The 20980-nt window shown below is 44.8% G+C and overlaps 1 protein-coding gene across 1 annotated transcript in view; it reads left to right on the forward strand.

The window, feature by feature from the left end:
- Window positions 1-16984: 16984 nt before the first annotated feature.
- VTCN1 (V-set domain containing T cell activation inhibitor 1) overlaps window positions 16985-20980 on the forward strand; it is a 64719-nt gene continuing 60723 nt past the window's right edge. Inside the window, exon 1 of the mRNA XM_043459729.1 lies at window positions 16985-17097. Coding sequence (XP_043315664.1) covers window positions 17066-17097 — 32 coding nt within the window. The 5' untranslated portion in view covers window positions 16985-17065. The remainder of the gene's footprint in view (window positions 17098-20980) is intronic.

The following is a 20980-nucleotide window of genomic DNA, read 5'->3' on the forward strand; positions in this document are numbered from 1 at the left end:
ACCTCAACCCCCCAAATCCTCAGACCTCAATACTCAGCTATTGGCCTTGCTACTTACTTCACTGAGAAAATGCAATTAATCTGAGAAGAACATGCACATACTCCCACACCTAAGTCAACCACCCACTTGCAAACTTACCCATATTTTTCCCCTCCCACTTATCACAAAGGACAGTTTGTCCCAGCTCCTGCCTAAGTCTGACTCTCCCAACTGTACACTGCATCCCACTCTCTTCTGCCCACTCAAGAGTTTGTTCCTGCAGTCGACTCTTCTCTTTCCTGCATCATCAGTTTTTCCTCTCAACTGGATAATTCCCATCAGGATACAGATTGATTCAGGAGAAAACCCTGATGCAGAAAGTAAAGAGATGTTCTGGTGTGTGCTTGGGTGCTGGCAACCTACATAGAACTGTCAAACAGAGCTGCCTTTAGGTGGCCTTGGGCACTCAGAGCAAAACTAAGGGGTTTTTCCCAAGGTATAATATTGTGCCTGAAAATTAGTAGGTGCTCAATAAATATTCACTGAAGAATGAATAATAACCCTCATCTTAAACTATCCCTCTCTTGACTATGCAGCCCTCCAGCTACCATCTCTTTCTTCTGCACCCCTTTTATAGAAAGTTCCACAAAAGCATTATTTATATGATTGCTGTTTTCACTTTTAAGCCTCTTAGTTTCTCTTGATCTCGCTCCAATTGTGCTTTCATCTCTAGGACCCTACTAAAACTTTGAGATCATCAACGACTTCCATTTTGACTAGTCCAATTCCTAGACCTCATTTACTTGACCCTTCAGGCAATCATTTGACCCAGGGGATAACCTCTCCTTTTTTCCTCACTGACCTCTCTTTCTCAGTCACATTTTCTGGTTTCTACTCAGCTCTCCAAATTTTTGATGTTGTAATGTTCCCATTTCTGCCCTCAGACATCTTTTCTATCACATTTATTCCCGTACTTTACTTCCTAATCTAGATGCTGATGATTCTCAAATTTATATCCAGGCTCTGAATTTAAGACTTATCCACCATCTCCTCTTGGATTTTGAATAAGCGTCTCTCTGTGTTTCTTCCTTTAAATTTCAGATGTATAGAAATGAATGAATTATAATCTTTTGTTGATGCCATATTCATTTTTTTTTATTTGTTTTTGGTCAGTGCTTGGCCTTCTTTTCCATTTATTTATTGTTTAATATGCTATAATGAATACCTATGAACATATTACACAATAAAGAAACTAGAATGTCTACAATAATGGAAGTCATCCTCTATGATCTTCCCCCACCCCATCCCTGTACTACTCCCCACCCAGTTAACACCCTGGTACCATCTCCATTACCACAGCTGCACAAACCACCATTGACTCTCTCCTAGACTGATGTAATAGTCTTCTGATTGGTCTTCCTGCTTCTTTTATTGCGTCAACAACCCCCCTCCCCATCCATCTCCACCACCTCCTCCACCCCCAGCCAATCTATTCTTTTCACTGCATCTGGAGTGATGCTTTAAGGTCGGCTCATATAAATTCTATGTGACTCTAACCAAAATCTTCAATGGCTTCCCATTCTCATGCCAGATAAAATCCAAAATCCTTATGATGGATTACAAAGCCCTCCATTATCTGACTCTCCGAGTCCTCATCTGCTACCATCGTGCTCACTAGTTCTTTGGCCTAATATCTTTGAAGTAGCTATTCTAACTGCCTACAATACTCTTTCCCAAAATACCTCCCCGTCACTCTTCCTTATTTTATTCAGGTTGTTACTCATCAGTGAAGCCTTCTCAGCTAATCATTAAGAATAGCATTCCTCCTCCACTTCCTGAATCACTTCCGAACTTCCTTATTCTGTCCACTGGAACTTACCCCATGTGTATTTGTTTATTTTCTGTCTCCTCCCAGTAGAAGGAATGTTCCAGGGGGCAGGGACTTGCTTGTTCCCCACTTTAACCCCCAATGAAATGTGTCTTGTGCTGGGCAGCTACTTGTTGCAGGTTAGGTTCCCTGGAAGCAGACTCTGAGACTGGGTTAGTGTGCGTGACTTCCATTAGGGAGGGCTCTATAAAAGGGAAGGGAAGGAAACAGAACTGGGCACAGGGAGAAGCTGGGTGATGATACAGTCTTCATAAAGGACTTGGTTAATCCCACAGGAAGCTCTGAAGCTGGGGTGGCCCTTCAGAGTTCTACCAAACACCTGGGCTTTTATAACCCAGTCATTCGTGGGGCTTGCTCGAGAAAGTAGCCATGACCTTGGAGGGAGGGCTCTCTTTAGCTCTGCAGGGGATCACGGGCTAACGACTGAGTGCTTACTGCCGGCAGCACTCCTGGGACCTGGGGAAATAATTCCTTCATTTCCAGAGAGATCTAGGTGGCCTATCATGGGGCCCGCCACAGCAGTCAATAAAGTGGTTAGCGGATGAACTTTGAGATCCAAGAACACAGGAAATGGGTGAGGGTTCATGACATGGAAAAGAGGAAGGAACTGGGAACCAGGTCCGTGAATCTTCACACCCACAGTCCTCCAGTTACCTCCCGTGGCAGGACCATGTGCAGGTGCTCTGTGATGGGACCCAATGGTTACAATGTGACCCTGCCTGGGAGAGAGAAAGTGAAACATAGGCACAAACATCCATGGTACAAAGCAGTGTATTATAACAAAATAGTGCTTATGAAGAGAAAAGAGGAGGGGAGTGAGGGGAAGGATTGAGGAAGGCAACATGGGGGAGACTTTTGAAATCTTGGAAGGTGGATAAGGTGTTGCTGAGCATGATTGGAGGGAAGACAGCCAGCAGGCTAAGAGGTGGTAGACCAAGAGCTCAGATGCAAGAGCTCAGATGCTCAGACCAAGAGCTCTGTGCCTTGGCATCTCCCCTCTCTCTCCTCTGATACTTGGAGGCTTTACTGCACACAAATCCCTCCAATGCCAACATCACATGCATGTTGAAGTTCCATCCTGAAAGAGGAAAATGCTGCCTCTTTGCTACCAATTCTATCAGCCTCAGGGAGATAGTTTGTAGAGTTTTATGTGACCTGTTCTATTTTTAAAACTGTAATGAGCCAGTAAATCCCATAAGGCACACTATAAAACTGTCCCTTGTATTTAGGAAACAGAATCTAACAGCTACAGAAAAGACCATGTCTTTTGAATAGAAGCCAATGCAGTGGTAGCTGAGTCTCTGGTTTAAAAAAGTTAGACTTGGGCTTCTCTGGTGGCTCAGTGGTAAAGGATCATCTGCCAACGTAGGAGACAAGGATTCAATCCCTGGTCTGGGAAGATGCCACGTGCTGTGAAAAAATTAAGTCTGTGCACCACAACTATTGAGCCTGTGCTCTAGAGCTAGGAACCACAACTGCTGAGACCATGTGCCCTAGAGAACCTGCTCCACAACAAGAGAAGTCACCGCAATGAGAAGCCTGCACACTGCAACTAGAGAGTAGACTCCACTTACCACAACTAGAGAAAAGCCCATGGAGCAGCAAAGACCCAACACAGCCAAAAATAAATAAACAAATAAAAAATTTAGACTCAAATAAACACGTGTAGATTATCACCGATGTAATCTTACAGTTGAAGAACTTGAGCCCAGCAAGGTGATAGGACTTTGTCAAAGTGACAGAGCAGATCAGTGTCAGGTGAAGCCCAACAATATGCACATGGCCTCCAAACCCCTTTTAAAGGACTGTCTAGATCTTTGGCCAGGGGTCCTTAAAGGATGCCTGCCTCCCTCCTTAAATGAACAGCAGCAGGAGCCACTGGCCAACCCAGTTGCTGGGTCAAGTGGCAGCTTCCACCTAATTGTACCAGTCCAAAAAGGAGTGACACAGTGAGTCAGCTAGGAGTCTGGTTTCCTGTAGATCAAGAATGGCAAGACGAGGAACAAACCATGGGCTTTATTGTTGGGGTAAGAGAATGATTTACAAGGCCCTGGCCTTTGGCTGGGATAGAGAATAGAAAATCCTCTAAGAATGTGATTTCAGAGAGTGAAAAATAGTCACTTGAAACCATGGTTTCAGCTTGAGGTTCCAGCGTGGCTTTGTGTTTTCCTGCCAGTGAACCAATTTCTGTTTGCCTAAGCTAATCACCCTGAATAGTGCTTTCCTGATCTGCTTTAGAAATGAGCCTCTCCCCCTCCCTCCTTCCACTATAAATGGATCCACTATTTCTTAAGGCACTAGATCCCTTTGATCATTTGGTGGCAACCTCTGGCTTTAGCTTGGAATGTGTGGGATATCTCGTGACCAAAAAGGGACCAAGATGAAGACTGAATGTCAACAGTGATTATTACAGTGTTTGACTCCTTGGAATCAGCAACTTGATGGGAAATGACTTGCTTAGAAATTATACCTGGAAGATACAACAAGCCCATGTATGAAATTATACAAAATCTGATCCCAGGCCTCTGAAACTTAGAAGCAGGTAGAGGAAATAAGAGAGAGAAGCCCGCCCCCCCACCAAACTCCAAAAATAAATATTATTTATTCCCATGTGGCAGCTTTAATTGATGCTTAGTTTTTCTCAGTAGTGAGCCACACAACCACAAATCCCTGGGTGTGGGCCATGTGAATCTTTTTTTTTTTTAATTATCAGAATTCAAATAATCCATGCTTGGACTACAAGTTTCATCAGGGACCAAGTTCACATAAACACTTCGTTGATCTTTATTATCCTATTTGTCAGGATCCTCATAACGTCCTATTTCAAGATGAAATTTTGGTAAGAATGATATTTTATCAAATTTTATTCAGTTTTGATTATTATTTTGATGGATAAATGCCAGGCAGGGCTAATCCAGGCAGAAACAGTTACATACCTGTTATGGGTGTGGGATGGAGCTTGTTAGACACTAGTGGCCTACTTGCTTGAGTGTGAGATAATTAGTAAAAATGTTTTTGTTCATCTAAAAATCTTAGATCAGCCTCTCCTTATGGGTCACATTTTGGAGGCTTGAGTTTAATATGTCAGTCATCCATCCCTCAAGTTTCCATCCTCCCCTCCTATTCATTTAGTGGTGGGTTAACCAGGCCAGTAACTAGTTTCTCATGTACTAGGTATCTATCCCCATCACTCTCCTCATGGCTATAAAAGTACTCAGTTCAATCACTTACTATTATTCAGATTTAAGCAAGATGTGTCATGGTGGTGGTGGTGGTGATAGTGTATGTGTCTTTGTACATTGATCACTATCGAATTGATGCCAAGTTTCCTCATCTGTAAAGTGGGGATGATTATTCTAAACTCAAGGCTTGATGGGAAGGTTAAGTTAGTAGACATCATGCATGAGAATCTCTGACACACAGTAGGTCACCTTCAATATGTTTGTGAACCTGAACTCATAGGGATCTTTCCACTCTCACTGGGCCACACCTGCTCTCAGTTATTTGGGTTAAGTCCATGCGGCCTCAGGCATCTGTGCTAAGAGTGCACCTTGGGAGTTGGGTACATGGCTTGTTATGGAAGGTCAGGGCAGAGTAGGGAACCTGGCTTTCCAGTCAGACCATGAGCTCTGGAATTGATTACACTGGGCCATCACTTCTGAATCTATCTAACACCAGATTCTTCCATGGACATTTGCCTTCTCTCAGTAAGATGTTCCTCTTTTGTGTGTCTCCTGGTCCCTCAAGATGGCTACATTTTCAATCAGCAATCATTTGTTGAGCAGATGCCAGGCACGAGGCACTGTGTCAGATGTTGTGAGGGAAGTCCAGAGAATCACTTCTGTTGAGTATTTGCTAGGCAGCAAACTCTGAACTGGGCTTCCCTCATGGCTCAGACAGTAAAGAATCTGCCTGCAATGCAGGAGACCTGGGTTTGATCCCTGGATTAGGAAGATCCCCCGGAGAAGGGAATAACTGCTCACTCTAGTATTCTTGCCTGGAGAATCCCATGGACAGAGGAACCTGGCCAGCAACAGTCCATGGGGTTGAAAAGAGTTAGACACGACTGAGTGGCTAATACTTTCACTTTTCAAGCCCTGAGCTAGGCCTTTTACGTACTTTATCTCATTTACAAGGATGAATAAGACAGTTTCCAGCCATAAGGAATGAAACATCATTAAAGGAAAATAAGACATATACACACAAAAAATAACTATTCCAAAGTGTATAAAACTGAAAATCAAGACATTAAGAGAACTGAGAATTTAGAGAAAGCAGAGGTTACTGCTAAGGGATGGGGCCATGACTGTATTCAAAAGGAAGGATGGGTTTGATTGGGTCTTGAAGGATGGTCAACATTTGGGCAGGGAAGGAGAAGAAAATGAGGCTGCCCACTTGGGGAATTGCACAAGCAAATCTAAAAATGGGAATGAATCCCAGCTGTGCCCATCAGACAGTGAGCAGCCCATTCCTGAGGTTGGGATAGGACAATTTCCCCTCCCCTCTCTGTACCCGCCCGCGCACACACACAGACAGACGCAATAAGTGAGAGGCAACCACTTCAGTGTCAAACAGACTCAAATCCCACTTGTGTCACATGCCAGCTAGATTAATAAACCTGTCTGAATCTCAATAACTTCATCTCTGAAATGGGAATAAAATACTTCATCTCCAGGTTTGTTATGAAGATTAGATGAAAAGATGATATACGTAAACTGCTCAGCCCTCCGTTCTTGGCAATAGTGAGACCAGAATAAAAGGCTGTATTTCATCAAGCATGTGGATACTGATTGAGTGTCTGTGGTTAGAGCTGTCTGTGGTTTGCAAAGTACCTTCACCTACACTGGCTCATCAGGGTGCGCCTCCCCTCTGCTCCGTGTGTAGGCAGGGCTGGTGTCACTGCGGTCCCATTTTACAGCTGGGAAAATGGAAGTTTAGAGAAGCCTGGGCTTTCCCAAGTTCCTAACTTTACAGTCAGATAGACCCATGCTCAGACGCTGGCTCTGCCACCATCTGCTAGCTGGAGTACCTCTCTGAGCTTCAGCTTCTTTGCATTCCGTGGTCAATTTAACACATCCATACCTACATCCTTTACTAAACATTTAATTTGATTATTTAAATTTTTGAATATATAATAAGTTTCAAAACTTAAAAACTGCAAGAAGCTATGTGACGAAAAGTCTCCTTCTCACCCCTGTCCACTATCCATCATGTTCCACTACATCCCATAAGTAACTTGCACATACTTCAGCCGATCACTGTGTGTCCTTTTCTAAGTCTCTACACATATAGAAGCAAATCCAGGTGCATGTATATGTGCTTCTGCATCTTGCTTTATTTTTTAAAGCGCATCTAGGATTTTTTTCACATCAGCACATACCAGCTTCCTTATTTTCTTTGGCAGTTGGTATTTCATTACCTGGATGTGCTGTGATTCATTCAACAAGTCTCCAATGACTGACATTTAGGTTGTTGCCAGTCCTTTGCCATTACAAACAATACTGCAGTGAATAACCTTGTACACACACCACTTTGTGTATAAGCACGTTCATACGATAAATTCTTAGAAGCACATTACTGGATCAAACTCGGGCAACATCATGTTCATAGCTATTGTTAAGTTGCCTTCCATCAGGTTATACACCCACTTGCAGTATACAAGTGCCAGGGCAGTGTGTTGCCAAACTCTGGTACTGTTACCAATCTGATAGGTGAAAATAGCATCTCAGTGTAGTTTTAATTTGAATTTATCTCATTATGAATGAGATTGAGCATATTTTCAAAAAGCTCTTTGTATTTCCCTTACTGTGAACTGTATGTTCACATCCTTTGCTCATTTCTCCATTGGGTTGTTGGTCTTCTATATTTTATGATAAGAACTTTATACAAGGAAAATTTAATCATAGAAATGTAAACCCTCTGTGATATGAGTTGCAAATAACTTTTTTCTTTCTTCATTGGTTGTTTGCCTTTTCATATGGCTTATTGCATCCATTATTTGCACGTATGTGTGTGTTAGAAACCATCCCCGAACTTTTCAGCTCATCACAACAGCCAATGCAGTGCTATGGTCTGGGCTCAGCTAAGAGTCTATCTCTGTTCCACAAGGTATCAGCTGGGCTCAAGTATGCTTTAAAGTCAGCCGGTGGTTGATGTCCTCATTCCCAGGCCTGGTGGTTGACTGGCTGTCAATAGAAGGTCACCCGTCATCCAGTGGGCTAGTCTGGTGTTCTTCTCGTGATGGTCACAGGTTCCAAAAACAGCAAGAAAACAAGTACATACCAAAGCTCAAGTGTTTTTAAGCCTCTACTTGCATCACATTTGTTACTGCCTCAGTGGCCAAAGCAAGTAAAGCTGGATTCAGGGTGGAAAGGGAGCACCTGAGGGTGTAAATAAAGGGAAGAAATTTTTGGCCATTTTTGTAAACAATTTACAACATTTACAGGATTTGTTTGGGATTTTGGCTCTTTTCCTTGGTGTTACTATTGTTTGTTTTCCTATGTGGTGTTTTATTTTTATAGTAATGTAATTTGTCAATCTTTTCTGTCATAGATTCTAGATTTTAAGTTATAAGTAGGAAGCCGTTCTTCCACTCTGAGGTTATGAAGGTAATTCTTACTATCTTCTCATACTTTTATGGCTTCACTGATTAGCTTTTATCCATTTGGAATTTATCCTTCTGTTCACTCCACGTTTATATTCTTAAGTAAAACATAATCTTTCTCTATTGTCAGGGTAAGCAGTTAGACTCAGTAACAAACAACTCCTAAATTTTAGTGGCTTGTAACAAGAAAGATTTATTATGTGCTCACGCCACATGTCCATCATGGTCTGAGGTAAGCTCTGCTCCCCATCAACTTTACTCTGGGACCCAAGGTGATGACCCATGCTCCACCTAGGACACTGCCCATCTTGTACAGAAGAGAGACTAAGACCACATACACAGTGCTTCTTACAGCTTCCTCTCAGAAATAACGCTTGCTTTTCATAGGCTAAAATGAGTCACATTGCCAATCCTGATGCCAATGGAAAAGCGAAGTATAATCCTCCCCTGAGGAGGGACAACAATAACCAAGAACATTTCAGTCTTTCACAACTGTCCTTTCTGTTAACTTGCAGCTCTGGGAAAGGACACACACAGAGCCTGAAGCTGCTGGTGACCGCATCTTACCAGCTAGGTCAGGAACATCATCACTGGCCTGGGATTAGGCATGCCAGAAGCAAATGACCTTCACACCTGACCTTTCTCCCTCAGATCTTGAACCCTGTTCAGAGCAAGGGGTGTGTGTGTAGTCTGGAGCAGCAGAGCATATAAAGAGAGGAACAGTGAGCCTCACCTAGAAAACTGTTATAAGTTGAACGGTGTCACCTTAAAAAGACATACTGCAGTATGAATCCCACCCCAGTACCTCAGAATGTTACCTTTTTTAGAGATAGGGTCTTGCAGAGGTAATCAAATTAAAATGAGTTTATTAGGATGAGTCCTAATATGACTCATATCCTTATATAAATGGGAAATTGGGATACAGAGGAAATATGATATCAAAACAATTTACCTCAGATTGAGGCTTGAACCCATGTGCTTGGACTCCATCCCAGCTAAAACCCACAGTCTTCCAACTGAGATCACAGACCTGGCTTTAGGACCTAATGATGCTCTGGTTCTTCATGTCTCATCACTGAAAAAACTCAGTGAGAGACAAAATGATAGATAAGAGTGGATTTATTTAGAGAGAAACACTTTCACAGACGGACTGTGGGCCATCTCAGAAGGTGAGAATGATCTCAAAATGTGGCGTGGTTCGCTTTTATGGGCTGGATAATTTCATTGGCTGATGAGTGGGAGGATTATTCCAAACATTTCGGGGAAGGGGCAGAGATTTCCAGGAATTGGACCACCACCCATTTTTTGGTCTTTGATGGTCAGCCTTGGAACTGTCATGGTGCCTCTGGGTATGTCATTTAGCTTGCTGATGTGTTACAATGAGCGTATACTGAGGATCAAGATCTAGTCAAAGTTGACTTGTCCGCCATCTTGGACCCATTTGATTCTAATCAGTTTATGTTGTCTCCCTGGGCTATGTCATCCTTTCAAAAGTTGTGCCCTGCCCCCCCACCCCTCCGTTTCAGTATGAATACACAGGAAAAAGACAGCCATCCACTAGTAAAGGAGGGGGACCTGGAACAGATCCTTTACTCACAGGCCTCCAAAGGAACCAATTCTGTCATCACATGATATCAGACTTCCAGCCTCTGGGACTGTAAGAAAATAAATGTCTGCTGTTTAAATAAGTCACCCAGTTTATGGTACTTTTTCATGGCAGCCCTAGCAAAGGAATACAGGGAACATATCCCAGAGCCTGGATGCTAGTTTGAAGCATTTCTGGTGTCACAGGTTAACAGAAAAGAAGCCCATGGTCAACTAGCAACGTCTTCCTTGGATGTGAGGTGGGAAGTGGCAGTGAATTCACTCAGGTTCCAGTACATGGTGACTCTGTGATGACAGCAAGGGTCACACCAACTTGTAAATTGGTGAACTTCAGGGCAGGACTGCCAGGAATCCATGACTGAGGGCTTCACTGAGGATAAGGGAGGGGGAACAGAGAGTAAGCCTGGCATCTACCTAAATGTGGGTCCCTAGCCTGTCGGGTGATAGAGCAGCCAGCACTTCTCTGACGAGGGAGCACCAGGAGCCAGCAAGAGAAAGTCAGGGTCTCAAACGAAATGATAGCTCCTTAATATTTTACTAGATGTCAGCATTTCTTTCAATTAGCCTTTTTGAAGTTTGCTATATTAAGACACAAAGTCTGCCCTTCTCAGCTCTGCTAAGTATCATGAGATCTCTGCCTCTAGCAGAGTAGAGTAAGATTCCACAGCCCTGAAAAACACAAAGTATTTCTCAGAGCAGGTTTTAGAGGGTACTAGTATGTAAGAAAAGTCCTAAAATATTGATGAAAAGGTCCAGAGATGTGGGTGTAGAGGTTGCTTGCAGCAAGTATTTCCTTCCCGAAGGCAGATTCAATATCAAAAAAAAAAAAGCAACAGAAAAACTTTAAAAAAATGTTAATCTGTGTGTGTGTGTGCGCGCACGTGCACACGTGTGTGTAATATGCCATAGCTTGCTGGGTGCGCCATGGAACACTGTTATAATGTGGGAGCCAGACAACACTTTGGATATAGATATTGAGGTTGACTTAGCAGAAGCGGGAGTGATGAGATGTCTTCGGAAGTGACTTCAGAGGCAGAGCCCACCAGAGAGAGACATGGAGCAGAATAAGATGAAAGAACAGTGTATCTTTTGCTTATGGAACAAACCACCCCAGAAATAATGACTTAAGGCCACATTTTATTTGTTGGTGATTATGCAGGTCAGCAATTTGGGCTGGGCTCAGCTGGTCGATTCTTGTATTCCCCTAAGGTCACTCATGGGCCACAGCCAGCAGGCAGTTCAGCGAGGGCTGGTTGATTGGGGCTCTCAACTGGGGTGGCTCATCTCTGTGCCAGCGACTTTATCACAAGGCAGCAGGAGAGCCTTCAGCAGCCAGAGAGGGCAAGTCTGAAGACACACACATCCTTCAGGCCTCTGCCTGCATCACATTTGGTGACACCCCAGCGTCCAGCCCAGGATCAGTGCAGGAGGGCACTGCACAGAGGTTTAGCGGTATGAAGGCATGAGTCGCTGGTGTCTTCAGTGTAAGACTCCTCCACGGTTTGCCTTTCTGAGGACCTCTGTAACATGTCCTGAAACTCTCAGAGGTAAAAACCTGTAGTCTGCCAGAGGTTTTTACCTCTGAGAGTTTCAGGACATGTTACAGAGGTCCTCAGAAAGAGTTCAGGAGGTAGTGAAAGTTTTATTGTATTTATCATTCTGTGATCCTTTCTATACACACAGGCAAGTAGGCCTGGGAAAGCTCACATTATTGACCTTGAACAAATCCATGACTCTCTAAGATTTAGTTTCCCATTGGCAAAACTCACCCACAGGGTTACGGTCAGGATCATGTGAGCTCATGGCCTCTTGTGACACATGTTAAGTGGGCGCTTCCCTATCAGCCAGGATAGGCTACGGAGAAAACTTTAAACCAGTGCACAGGGAGACATATAGCTATTCAGTGAGAAAATAGAGCTCCAGGTGACTAGGCTGCTTGAATAATCTAAAAAATTCAGGAGAAGATCTTTCAGCTCTAGATACATTGTTAGTCTTGATCTTTGTCTACCCAGAATTGACAAGGAGAAAACAGATCAGCTTTGCCTTTTGTCCTAGTCCTAAACTATTCTCCTATCTCAAAGGCAACTCATTCTCTCTTGCTTTTAACATCATCAATCTAGCTCACAAAACATCTGCTCTGAAAAGTGTTTGATGAATCACACACGATTTGATCCCTGCTCACCTATCCATCAAATATTACCAAGTCCTCTTTAAGCATCTGGTGTGGTGCTAGGACCCGTGACACAAAGATGAATGAGGCCTCGTTTTTATCCCCTAGTTGCTCACAGACTAGTGATGTGATAGATGCTTAGACAGGAAATAGTACTGTCATTGTGTGCTGTGAGAGAAAAACGTACATTTACTCAACAAACATGTAACACCCCTTACTCTGTGTATGCCTTATGCTGGTGTGAAATATTAAAATGAACAAGGGGGACTTCCTGGTGGCCCACGGGTTAAGAATCCACCTGCCAATGCAGGGGACATGGGTTCCATCTCTGGTCTGGGAAGATCCCACGTGCCACGGAGCAAATACGCCTGTGTGCCAACAGTTCAACCCACGCTCTGGATACCACGTGCCACAACTACTGAAGCCCGTGAATCCTGGAATCCATGATTCGCAACAAGAGAAACCACCACAATGAGAAGCCCTTGTACCGCAAACAGTGAAAACCTGTGACCAGCAACCAGCAATGAAGACCGACTGCAGCCAAATAAATAAAATATGAACACGATGCCTTTGTATTCTTAAGGAGTGTCTAGTGAAGGAGTCAGAGAAGTCTCCAGTCATAATTTAGAACTCAGAAGTAGGTATGAGGCTCTCATGGAAGCCCAGAGCATGGCACCTGCCAGGTGGAAGTCATCAAGAGTAGTTTCCTATAGAGTTGATCACAGACGAGGGAAAGGCAGACACAGCAGCGTGTTACAAAGGCAGTTTGGAGCAGCTTGAGAGTGCGGCATCTGGGGGAGCCCAGAGCAGCTCGGCATGCCTGGTACACAGATCAAGAGCCGGGGTGTGAGAGCAGAATCCGGAGAAGTTGGTAGAGGCCAGACCATGGACGCTGAGGAACCATAGATCATTTCCATCCAGAACATGGTCTGATCAGATATGCATTTTAGAAAAGTCACTCGAGTAGGAGTAGGGAGATTGGCACTTACAGGGGCAGGCTCAGAAAGGGACAATGAAACAGGAGGCTGTTTAATAATCCATTTCAAGTGGGAAGTGCTGAGGGATCAAGTTTAAGAGATACTAATAGGGAGAGAGAGAAGGGGCATGGAGGTGTTTATGGGCTGAAATGCATCCTCCCCTGAAAATTTTCATATGTTGAAGTCCTTACCTTCAGTACCTCAGACTGTGATTGTATTTGAAGATGGGTTTGGGGTTTTTTGTTGTTGTTGTTGTTGTTTTTGGTCAAGCTGTGCAGCGTGGAGGATCTTAGTTCCCCAAACAGGGATTGCTCCCACACCCAATGCAATGGAAGCTCAGAGTCTCAATCACTGGACCACCAGAGAAGCCCTGAGATGGAGAGTCTTCAAAGAGGTGATTAAGTTATCAGCTATTAGTAAGTAAGTGAAGTCGCTCAGTCATGTCCGACTCTTGGCAACCCCATGGACTATAGCCTACCAGCCTCCTCTGTCCATGAGATTTTCCCGGCAAGAGTACTGGAGTGGATTGCCATAGCTATTAGGGTGGGCTTAATCCTATATGACTGCTGTGCTTATAAGATAGAAGAACAGTTTAGGATTAGGACAAAAGGTAAAGCAGATGTGTGAAACAAACACAAAGTCTGTTTTCTGTTTTCTCCAGGTTGGCCTTGGGGAGAGACGGGGAGAGATGCAGAGACATTCAGAAGAAAGACCATGTGAGGACACAGGGAAAAGACAGCCATCTTTAAGTCAAGGAGAGAGACTTCCGAAGAATCCTGCTGAAACCACAATCTTGGACTTTGGCCTCCAGAACTGTGGGAAAATGGCATTTCCATTATTTAAGCCATTCCGTCTGTGGTACTTTGTGGTGGCGACCAGAGCAAGCTAAAAGAAGCAAGATGGACATGTTCACAGTATAAAACTGATAACCAATAAGGACCTGCTGTATAGCAGAGGGAACTCTGCTCAGTGTTACCTAGCAGTCTGGATTGGAGGGGAGTTTGAGGGGCGAATGGATACATTTATATGTATGGCTGAGACCCTTTGATGTCCACCAGAAGCTATCACAACATTGTTAACCAGCTATATACTCCAATACAAAATTAAAAGTTTACAAAAAAAAAAAGAAACCTGTGCCTTTGGGGAGGGTCAGATGTATAGGAATTATGGAAACTGTAGCTCCACTTCCTTTATCCTCCCCAGACCCAGAAAGGATCCAGTTAGCATGGGTACCTCATAAGTCCCTGGCATCACCCCTGTACTTACTCCAGGGAAAGGGAAGCCATGTGGACCCCCTCAGGTTCTCCACACCCTAGCCCAGGAAGAGGTGTCTGGGAGAAAGTTAAAGGAATTTTCCCAAAGTCACATGAGGGACGATTCGAAAGATCTTCCCATAACTCTCCTACCCTGTTGGTGGGAATGTAAACTGGTGTAGCCACTATGGAAAGCAGTATGGAGGTTCCTTACAAAACTAAAAATAGAACTACCACACGATCCAGCAACCGCACTGGGCATATATCTGGAGAAAACTCTAATTCAAAAACATACATGCACCTCAATGTTCACAGCAGACTAAACACAATAGCCAAGACATGGAAGCAACTTAAATGTCCATTGACAGAGGAGTGGATAAAGAAGATGTGGGTACCTATATACTCTGAATACTGCTGCTGCTGCTGCTAAGTCACGTCAGTCGTGTCCGACTCTGTGCAACCCCATAGACGGCAGCCCACCAGGCTCCCGTCCCTGGGATTCTCCAGGCGAGAATACTGGAGTGGGCATGAAAGTGAAGAATGAAAGTGAAGTCGCTCAGTCGTGTCCAACTCTTAGCCACCCCATGGACTGTAGCCTACCAGGCTCCTCCGTCCATGGGATTTTCCAGGCAACTGTACTGGAGTGGGTTGCCATTGCCTTCTCCGACTCTGAATACTACTCAGATATAAAAAGAATGAAATAATGCCATCTGCAGCAACATGGATGGACCTAGAGATTATCATACTAAATGATGTAACTCAGACTGAGAAAGACAAGTATTAATATCATATGATAGCAATTATTTGTGGAATTTTTTAAATGATACAAATGACCTTATTTACAAAAAAAATACTTACAGACATGAAAAGCAGACAATGGTTACAAAAGAGGGGAGAGGGGAAGGATAAATTAGGAATTTGGGATGAACAGATATACACTACTGTATATAAAATAGATAACCAACAAGGCCCTACTATATAGCTGCTGCTATTTAATTGCTAAGATGTGTCTGATCCTTTTCGACCTTGTGAACTGTAGCCCGCCAGGCCCCTCTGGCCATGGGATTCTCTGGGCAAGAATACTGGAGTGGGTTGCCATTTCCTCCTCCAGGGGATCTCCCCAACCCAGGGACTGAACCCACATCTCCAGCTTGGCAGGTGGATTCTTCACCACTGAGCCACCGGGGAAGCCCACCGCTATATAGCACAGGAAACTATTTACTATCTTGTAACAACCTATAGTGGAAAAAAAAAAAATATATATATATATATACATAACTGAATCACCTCACTGTACACCAGAAATTAACACAAACAATGTAATTCAACTATACTTCAATTTTTTAAAAAAAAGCCTAGAGAGAAAAAATATATAAGAAATTAAAAAAAAAAAGATCTTCCCACCATTAAATTACCCTCTCCCCTGCTGTCTTCTCTCCATCACCGGGTTCTTTCTTCCTTTCCCACCTGTGCTCTGTGCTTACTCCAGCAGCCTCTGCACCAACCCTGGAGTCATTCTGCTGAAGTCCTGGGGCATCTTTACCCCGAAATAAACACAGTCAGCCAGCCTGTAGTTGGTGAACCAGCCAGTCCGTGGATGCGTCCTATCCAGGGTGCCCCTCCGGAGGGGATGGAGGGGGTGCAGAAAGCAATACAGAGAGAGTGAGCTTTGGGCCCTAGATTTCTGTCTTGCTGGAAATCTGAGCGCTGGATGAAAGGTCAGAGACCACATTTTCTAACCCATTCACACGACAGCAATTGGAGAAGGAAATGGCAACCCACTCCAGTGTTCTTGCCTGGAGAAACCCATGGACAGAGGAGCCTGGTGGGATACAGTCCATGGGGTCACAGAGTCCAATGCAATTGAGCGACTATCACTCACTCCACCAACAATATTGTCTAGGGAGGGTAAATTCCCTGTCGTTTTGGAGTCTCAAACTAGTTGTGATGGGGGTGGGGCAGGACCTCTCACCGTTTAACTGAGAGATCTGCTCACCCAGCAGCACAGTCTCAGGGGCCCCAAGGTGAACTCCGTTTCAAGTGTCAGACTCACATTCTTGTCATCTGGGCTCACAGCCTTCTGAGGTCCCTGGGCATGAGCCCCCTCCATGAAAGATCCCACCAGGGATGACCCAGCCTCTGTCTGAGCATCAGCCACACAGGAAGGGCTCCCAGCCTCCCGCCCTGAGACCTGCCACTCTGAGCCATTCCTATCTGTTCCTGGGTAGAGATGCACTCTCCCTCTGGAGTGCTCCCTCTGCAGAGTCAGAAGAGATGTGTGTGAAGCAGGGGGCCTGGGAAGCTTTTCCTTCCCACTCTCTCCCCTGGGTCAAGGCTTGGCAAGGTGGCTCTGCGTGCACCAGGCCTCCCTAGCTGGGACGAGCAGCCTCTTGCCTGCAGGCACTTCTGCAGAGCAGCGCTGTTTCCTCATACCTGAGCTGTGCACGGCAGCACCGACCACTCCCGGCTGAACCCACTATTTAAGGACAGCGCACCCCAGCCGGCTGTGAGTCACGGCACTAGGAGGGCAGCGGCAGCTCCACTCACCCCAGCATCCAGCGCCCTGCAGGAAGGGCCCCTTCCCCCGCCATGGCTTCCCTGGGGCAGGTCATCTTCTGGAGGTAGTGCTCTCTTCTCTGTCTTTACAGGTGCAGGGAACCGCGGTGAGGTCTTGCGGGGCTGCTGAAGACTGCTGGGCCATCCCATAGGTCCCCACCGGTACTCTTATCTGATCCAGCATTGGGCTGGCATGAGCCTGGCCAGATAAGAGCTTAAGATAATTAGATTTAACATCACACCCCGGCCACTCAAAGCCCCCATTCATGGTCAGATTGGTTTTCTGCCATGGAGGGAGGGCTGGCACCTGCCACGACAGCTCTAGACCAAGAAGTGTGTGTGCCAGGCTGGGACATTAAGGCTCTTGTGGGGGCCCTATGTAGGATGGCGTGGGGCTGCTCGATGAGGTGGGAGGGAATCTATGACTGATGATGGCTGGGATGCAGGGAAACCCTCTATAAGCCCCCAGGATGAAGGAGGTGAGCATGCTTAGACTTTTCTGTGGGTTTGACTTCCCAGTACTGCTGAGTTATTCACCCCTCCTCCACCCCAGCTCTGGGGTGGGGTCCCTAGTTTTCCTGGGGGTTCCTTGGAGAGGAGACCCCTGCTGCTTCTGATGATGATGATGATGATGAGAAAACAAAACTTTGTGGAAGGCCAGAGTCAGCCCACCCTAGGGCCTGGGATGGGACAGGGGAAGGACATAAAGAAGCAGCAGCAAGAGGAGCTTGTGGCCCTGGAAACTGCGGTAGGGCAGGTCCATCAGCAGAGCTGAGAGGATGGAGGAAGAGGATTGACAGAATGAGCCGAACTCCCCAGAGATGAAGGAAGCCCCATCTCTTACCTTCTGCTCCTCTCACAGAGCTCCCTCTAGTTGCCTGTTTATCTATCAGGCGGTTGCTTACCTTTCCAGAAGGAAAGAGATGGAAAGTGAAGGAAGAGTTTTCCTGAAACGGTTGGTGATTCACCTTTGGTCACAACTTGTGATGATGTTTAAGAGGACTGGTGGGTATTGGTTCTAGGGTTATTTGTGTCTTTTCCAGTGAAAGGAAAAGCAGGGAGGGAGGAAGGGTTAACCTCAGATTAACAGTGAAGTTTCTGAAAAGACTGAGAGAATGTTACTTCTTAGAGGCAGCCTAGAAAACTCTTCCTTAAAACAAAACATCAGCTCCCTCACTGGTGTCCTCCTGAAGCCACCAGTCCTGAGTCAGGGGCTGGGGGCACTCGGTGACTGCATGGCTGTTGGGCAGCATTCCCCTTCCTGTGTCTGCGAGGACACCCTGCTCCCTTCCATTTGGACTTTTCTGCCCAGTGAGGATGTCCCAAGAAACACCTACGTCAGAGGACCTAGCCTTTTGCCAGCACCTTCTTTCTCTGTGCCCTGGGCTAGGTGTCTCACAGTGGCTGCCTGTAATCCTCACCACAGCCTGTGAGCGTTCATGATCACCTCAGAGGGGTTACGTCTCGTTCTCAAGGCCACACAGCCTGGAAGGGGCAGGGCAGCGTTGGAATCCACCCTACCTAACTCCGAAACCCAAGTTCTGTCCCCCGTGTCACACTTGACTCCACTCCTTGCCCAAAGGCCCCCTTCCCCTCGTTCCTTGGTTCCACTGAGACACTCCTCATGCAACAAGTGGGTCTGTTGTTCCCAGGAAGAATGTGTGGGCTTTCTAATAATACATTACAACCAGCCTGACTGGTTTTGCAGGAGGATTAGCAGGAGATGGGTGTTCAAAATGCAGATCCCACCCTTCAGAGACCCACTGGAATCCACAGAGGTTCCTCTTGTTGACCCCAGCATGCCTCGGCAGTTCTTCATGCTCTGTGGTTACAGAAGCAGTGAGGAGCCAGCAGGGTGGCTGAATCTTTGTGCAAAGAGGCCCCTGGGAAGGGGGCCAATGGCAGGCTGGGTGGGGAGCAGGGTCTGGAAGGCTCTGCCCTAACAAGCCTCTTTCTTTGCCATAATTTCCTTAATTCATACTCACACCTTTACTGAGATTGGTGGTATGGGAGAGTTCATGGGAGGATCTGCCATCCTCTGCGGACCCAGTGGATTATTTCCTTAAATAATTACCAGAGAGCTTACTACCTTCAAAACTCATGCTCAGGGGGATGGAATGTCTGTGCGCAGGTTCCACTGAGCCTGACCTCCACGGTACATTTAGAAGCTCTGTGGTCAGAATTCTCTTCCCCCTTTCCCTTCAAGGTCATCAGTGGAAGCAGACCTCACCCAAGGAACATTTTGTTTCAGCTTTTTTAAAGTAAAGTATAATCAATGTACAATATTATATGTTACAGATGCACAACATAATGACTCACAATTTTTAAAGATTATATATGAGCTTTCCTGGTAGCTCAAATGGTAAAGACTCTGTCCACAATGTGGGAGATACAGGTTCAGTCCCTGGGTCAGGAAGATCCCCTGGAGAAAAGAATGGCAACCCACTCCAATATTGTTGCCTGGAGAATCCCATGGACAGAGGAGCCTGGAGGGCTACAGTCCACAGGGTTGCAAAGAATCCGACATGATTGAGCGACTTATACACACACACATACACTCATAGTCAATTTATAGCTACTATAAAATATTGCATATATTCTCTGTGTGGTACAATATATCCTTGTGGTTTATTTATTTTATACATACTAGTTCGTACATCTTAATATCCTACCCCTCTATTTCCCCTCCTCCATACCCTCTCCCTGTGGTAACCACTAGTTTGTTCTCGAAACCTGTGAGTCTGGCTCTTCGTTTTATTCACTAGTTCATTGCAGTTTTTTAGGTTCCACACAGAAGTGATATCATACAGCATTTGTTTTTCTCTGTCTGACTTATTTCACTTAGCATAATGTCCTATAAGTCTGTCCATGTTGCTGCATATGGCAAAATTGTCATTCTTTTTTACTGCTGAGTAGTATTCCATTGTATCTCAATAGCACGTCTTCTTTATCCACTCATCTATAGATGCACATTCAGGTTGTTTCCGTGTCTTAGCTACTGTGAATAGTGCTGCTATGAACACAGGGGTGCATGTATCTTTTTGAATTATAGTTTTGTCCAGATATGCCTAGGAGTGGATTGCTGGATCATACAGCATCTTTATTTTTAATTCCTTGAGGAACCTCCATACTGTTTTCCATGGTGGTTTCACCAATTTACATTCCCACCAACAATGTAAGAGGGTTCCCTTCTCGCCACGTCCTCTCTAGCACTTCTTATGTGTAGACTTATTAAAAATGGCCATTCTGACCAGTGTGAAATGGTACCTCATTGTAGTTTTGATTTGCATTTCTCTAATAATTAGTGATGTTAATCATCTTTTTATGTGCCTATTGGCCATCTGTATATCTTCTTTGGAGAAATGTCTGTTTGGTTCTGCCTATTTTTCAATTGGGTTGTCTGTTTTTTTGATGTTGAATTGTATGAGCTGTTTATATATGTTAGATAGTAACCACTTATCCATCAAATCATTTGCAAATATTTTCTCCAATTCAGTAGGCTGTCTTTTAATTTTGCCAGTGGTTTCCTTTGCTATGCAAAAGCTTTTAATTTATTTAGGTCCCATTTGTTTACTTCTGCTTTTATTTCCTTTGCTTTAGGAGAGAGATCTAAAGAAAATATTGCTGCAATGTGTATCGAAAGGTGTTCTGCCTATATTTTCCTCTAGCAGTTGTATAGTATTTGGTCTTTGGTCTTACATTTAGCTCTTTAATCCATTTGAAGTTTATTTTTGTGTATGCTATTAGAGAATGTTCTAATTTCATTCTTTGATATGTAGCTGTCCAGTTTTTCCAGCACCACTTATTGAAGAGATCATGGAGGGTCTTTCCCGGTGGCTCAACAGTAAAGAATCTGCCTGCAATGCAAGAGACATGTAGGAGTTTGGGTTCAGTCCCTGAGTCAGGAAGATCCCCTGGAGTAGGAAATGTTAACCTGCTCCAGTATTT

Source organism: Cervus canadensis, chromosome 2, assembly GCF_019320065.1.
Source record: "Cervus canadensis isolate Bull #8, Minnesota chromosome 2, ASM1932006v1, whole genome shotgun sequence".
NCBI classification, from domain to species: Eukaryota; Metazoa; Chordata; class Mammalia; order Artiodactyla; family Cervidae; genus Cervus; species Cervus canadensis.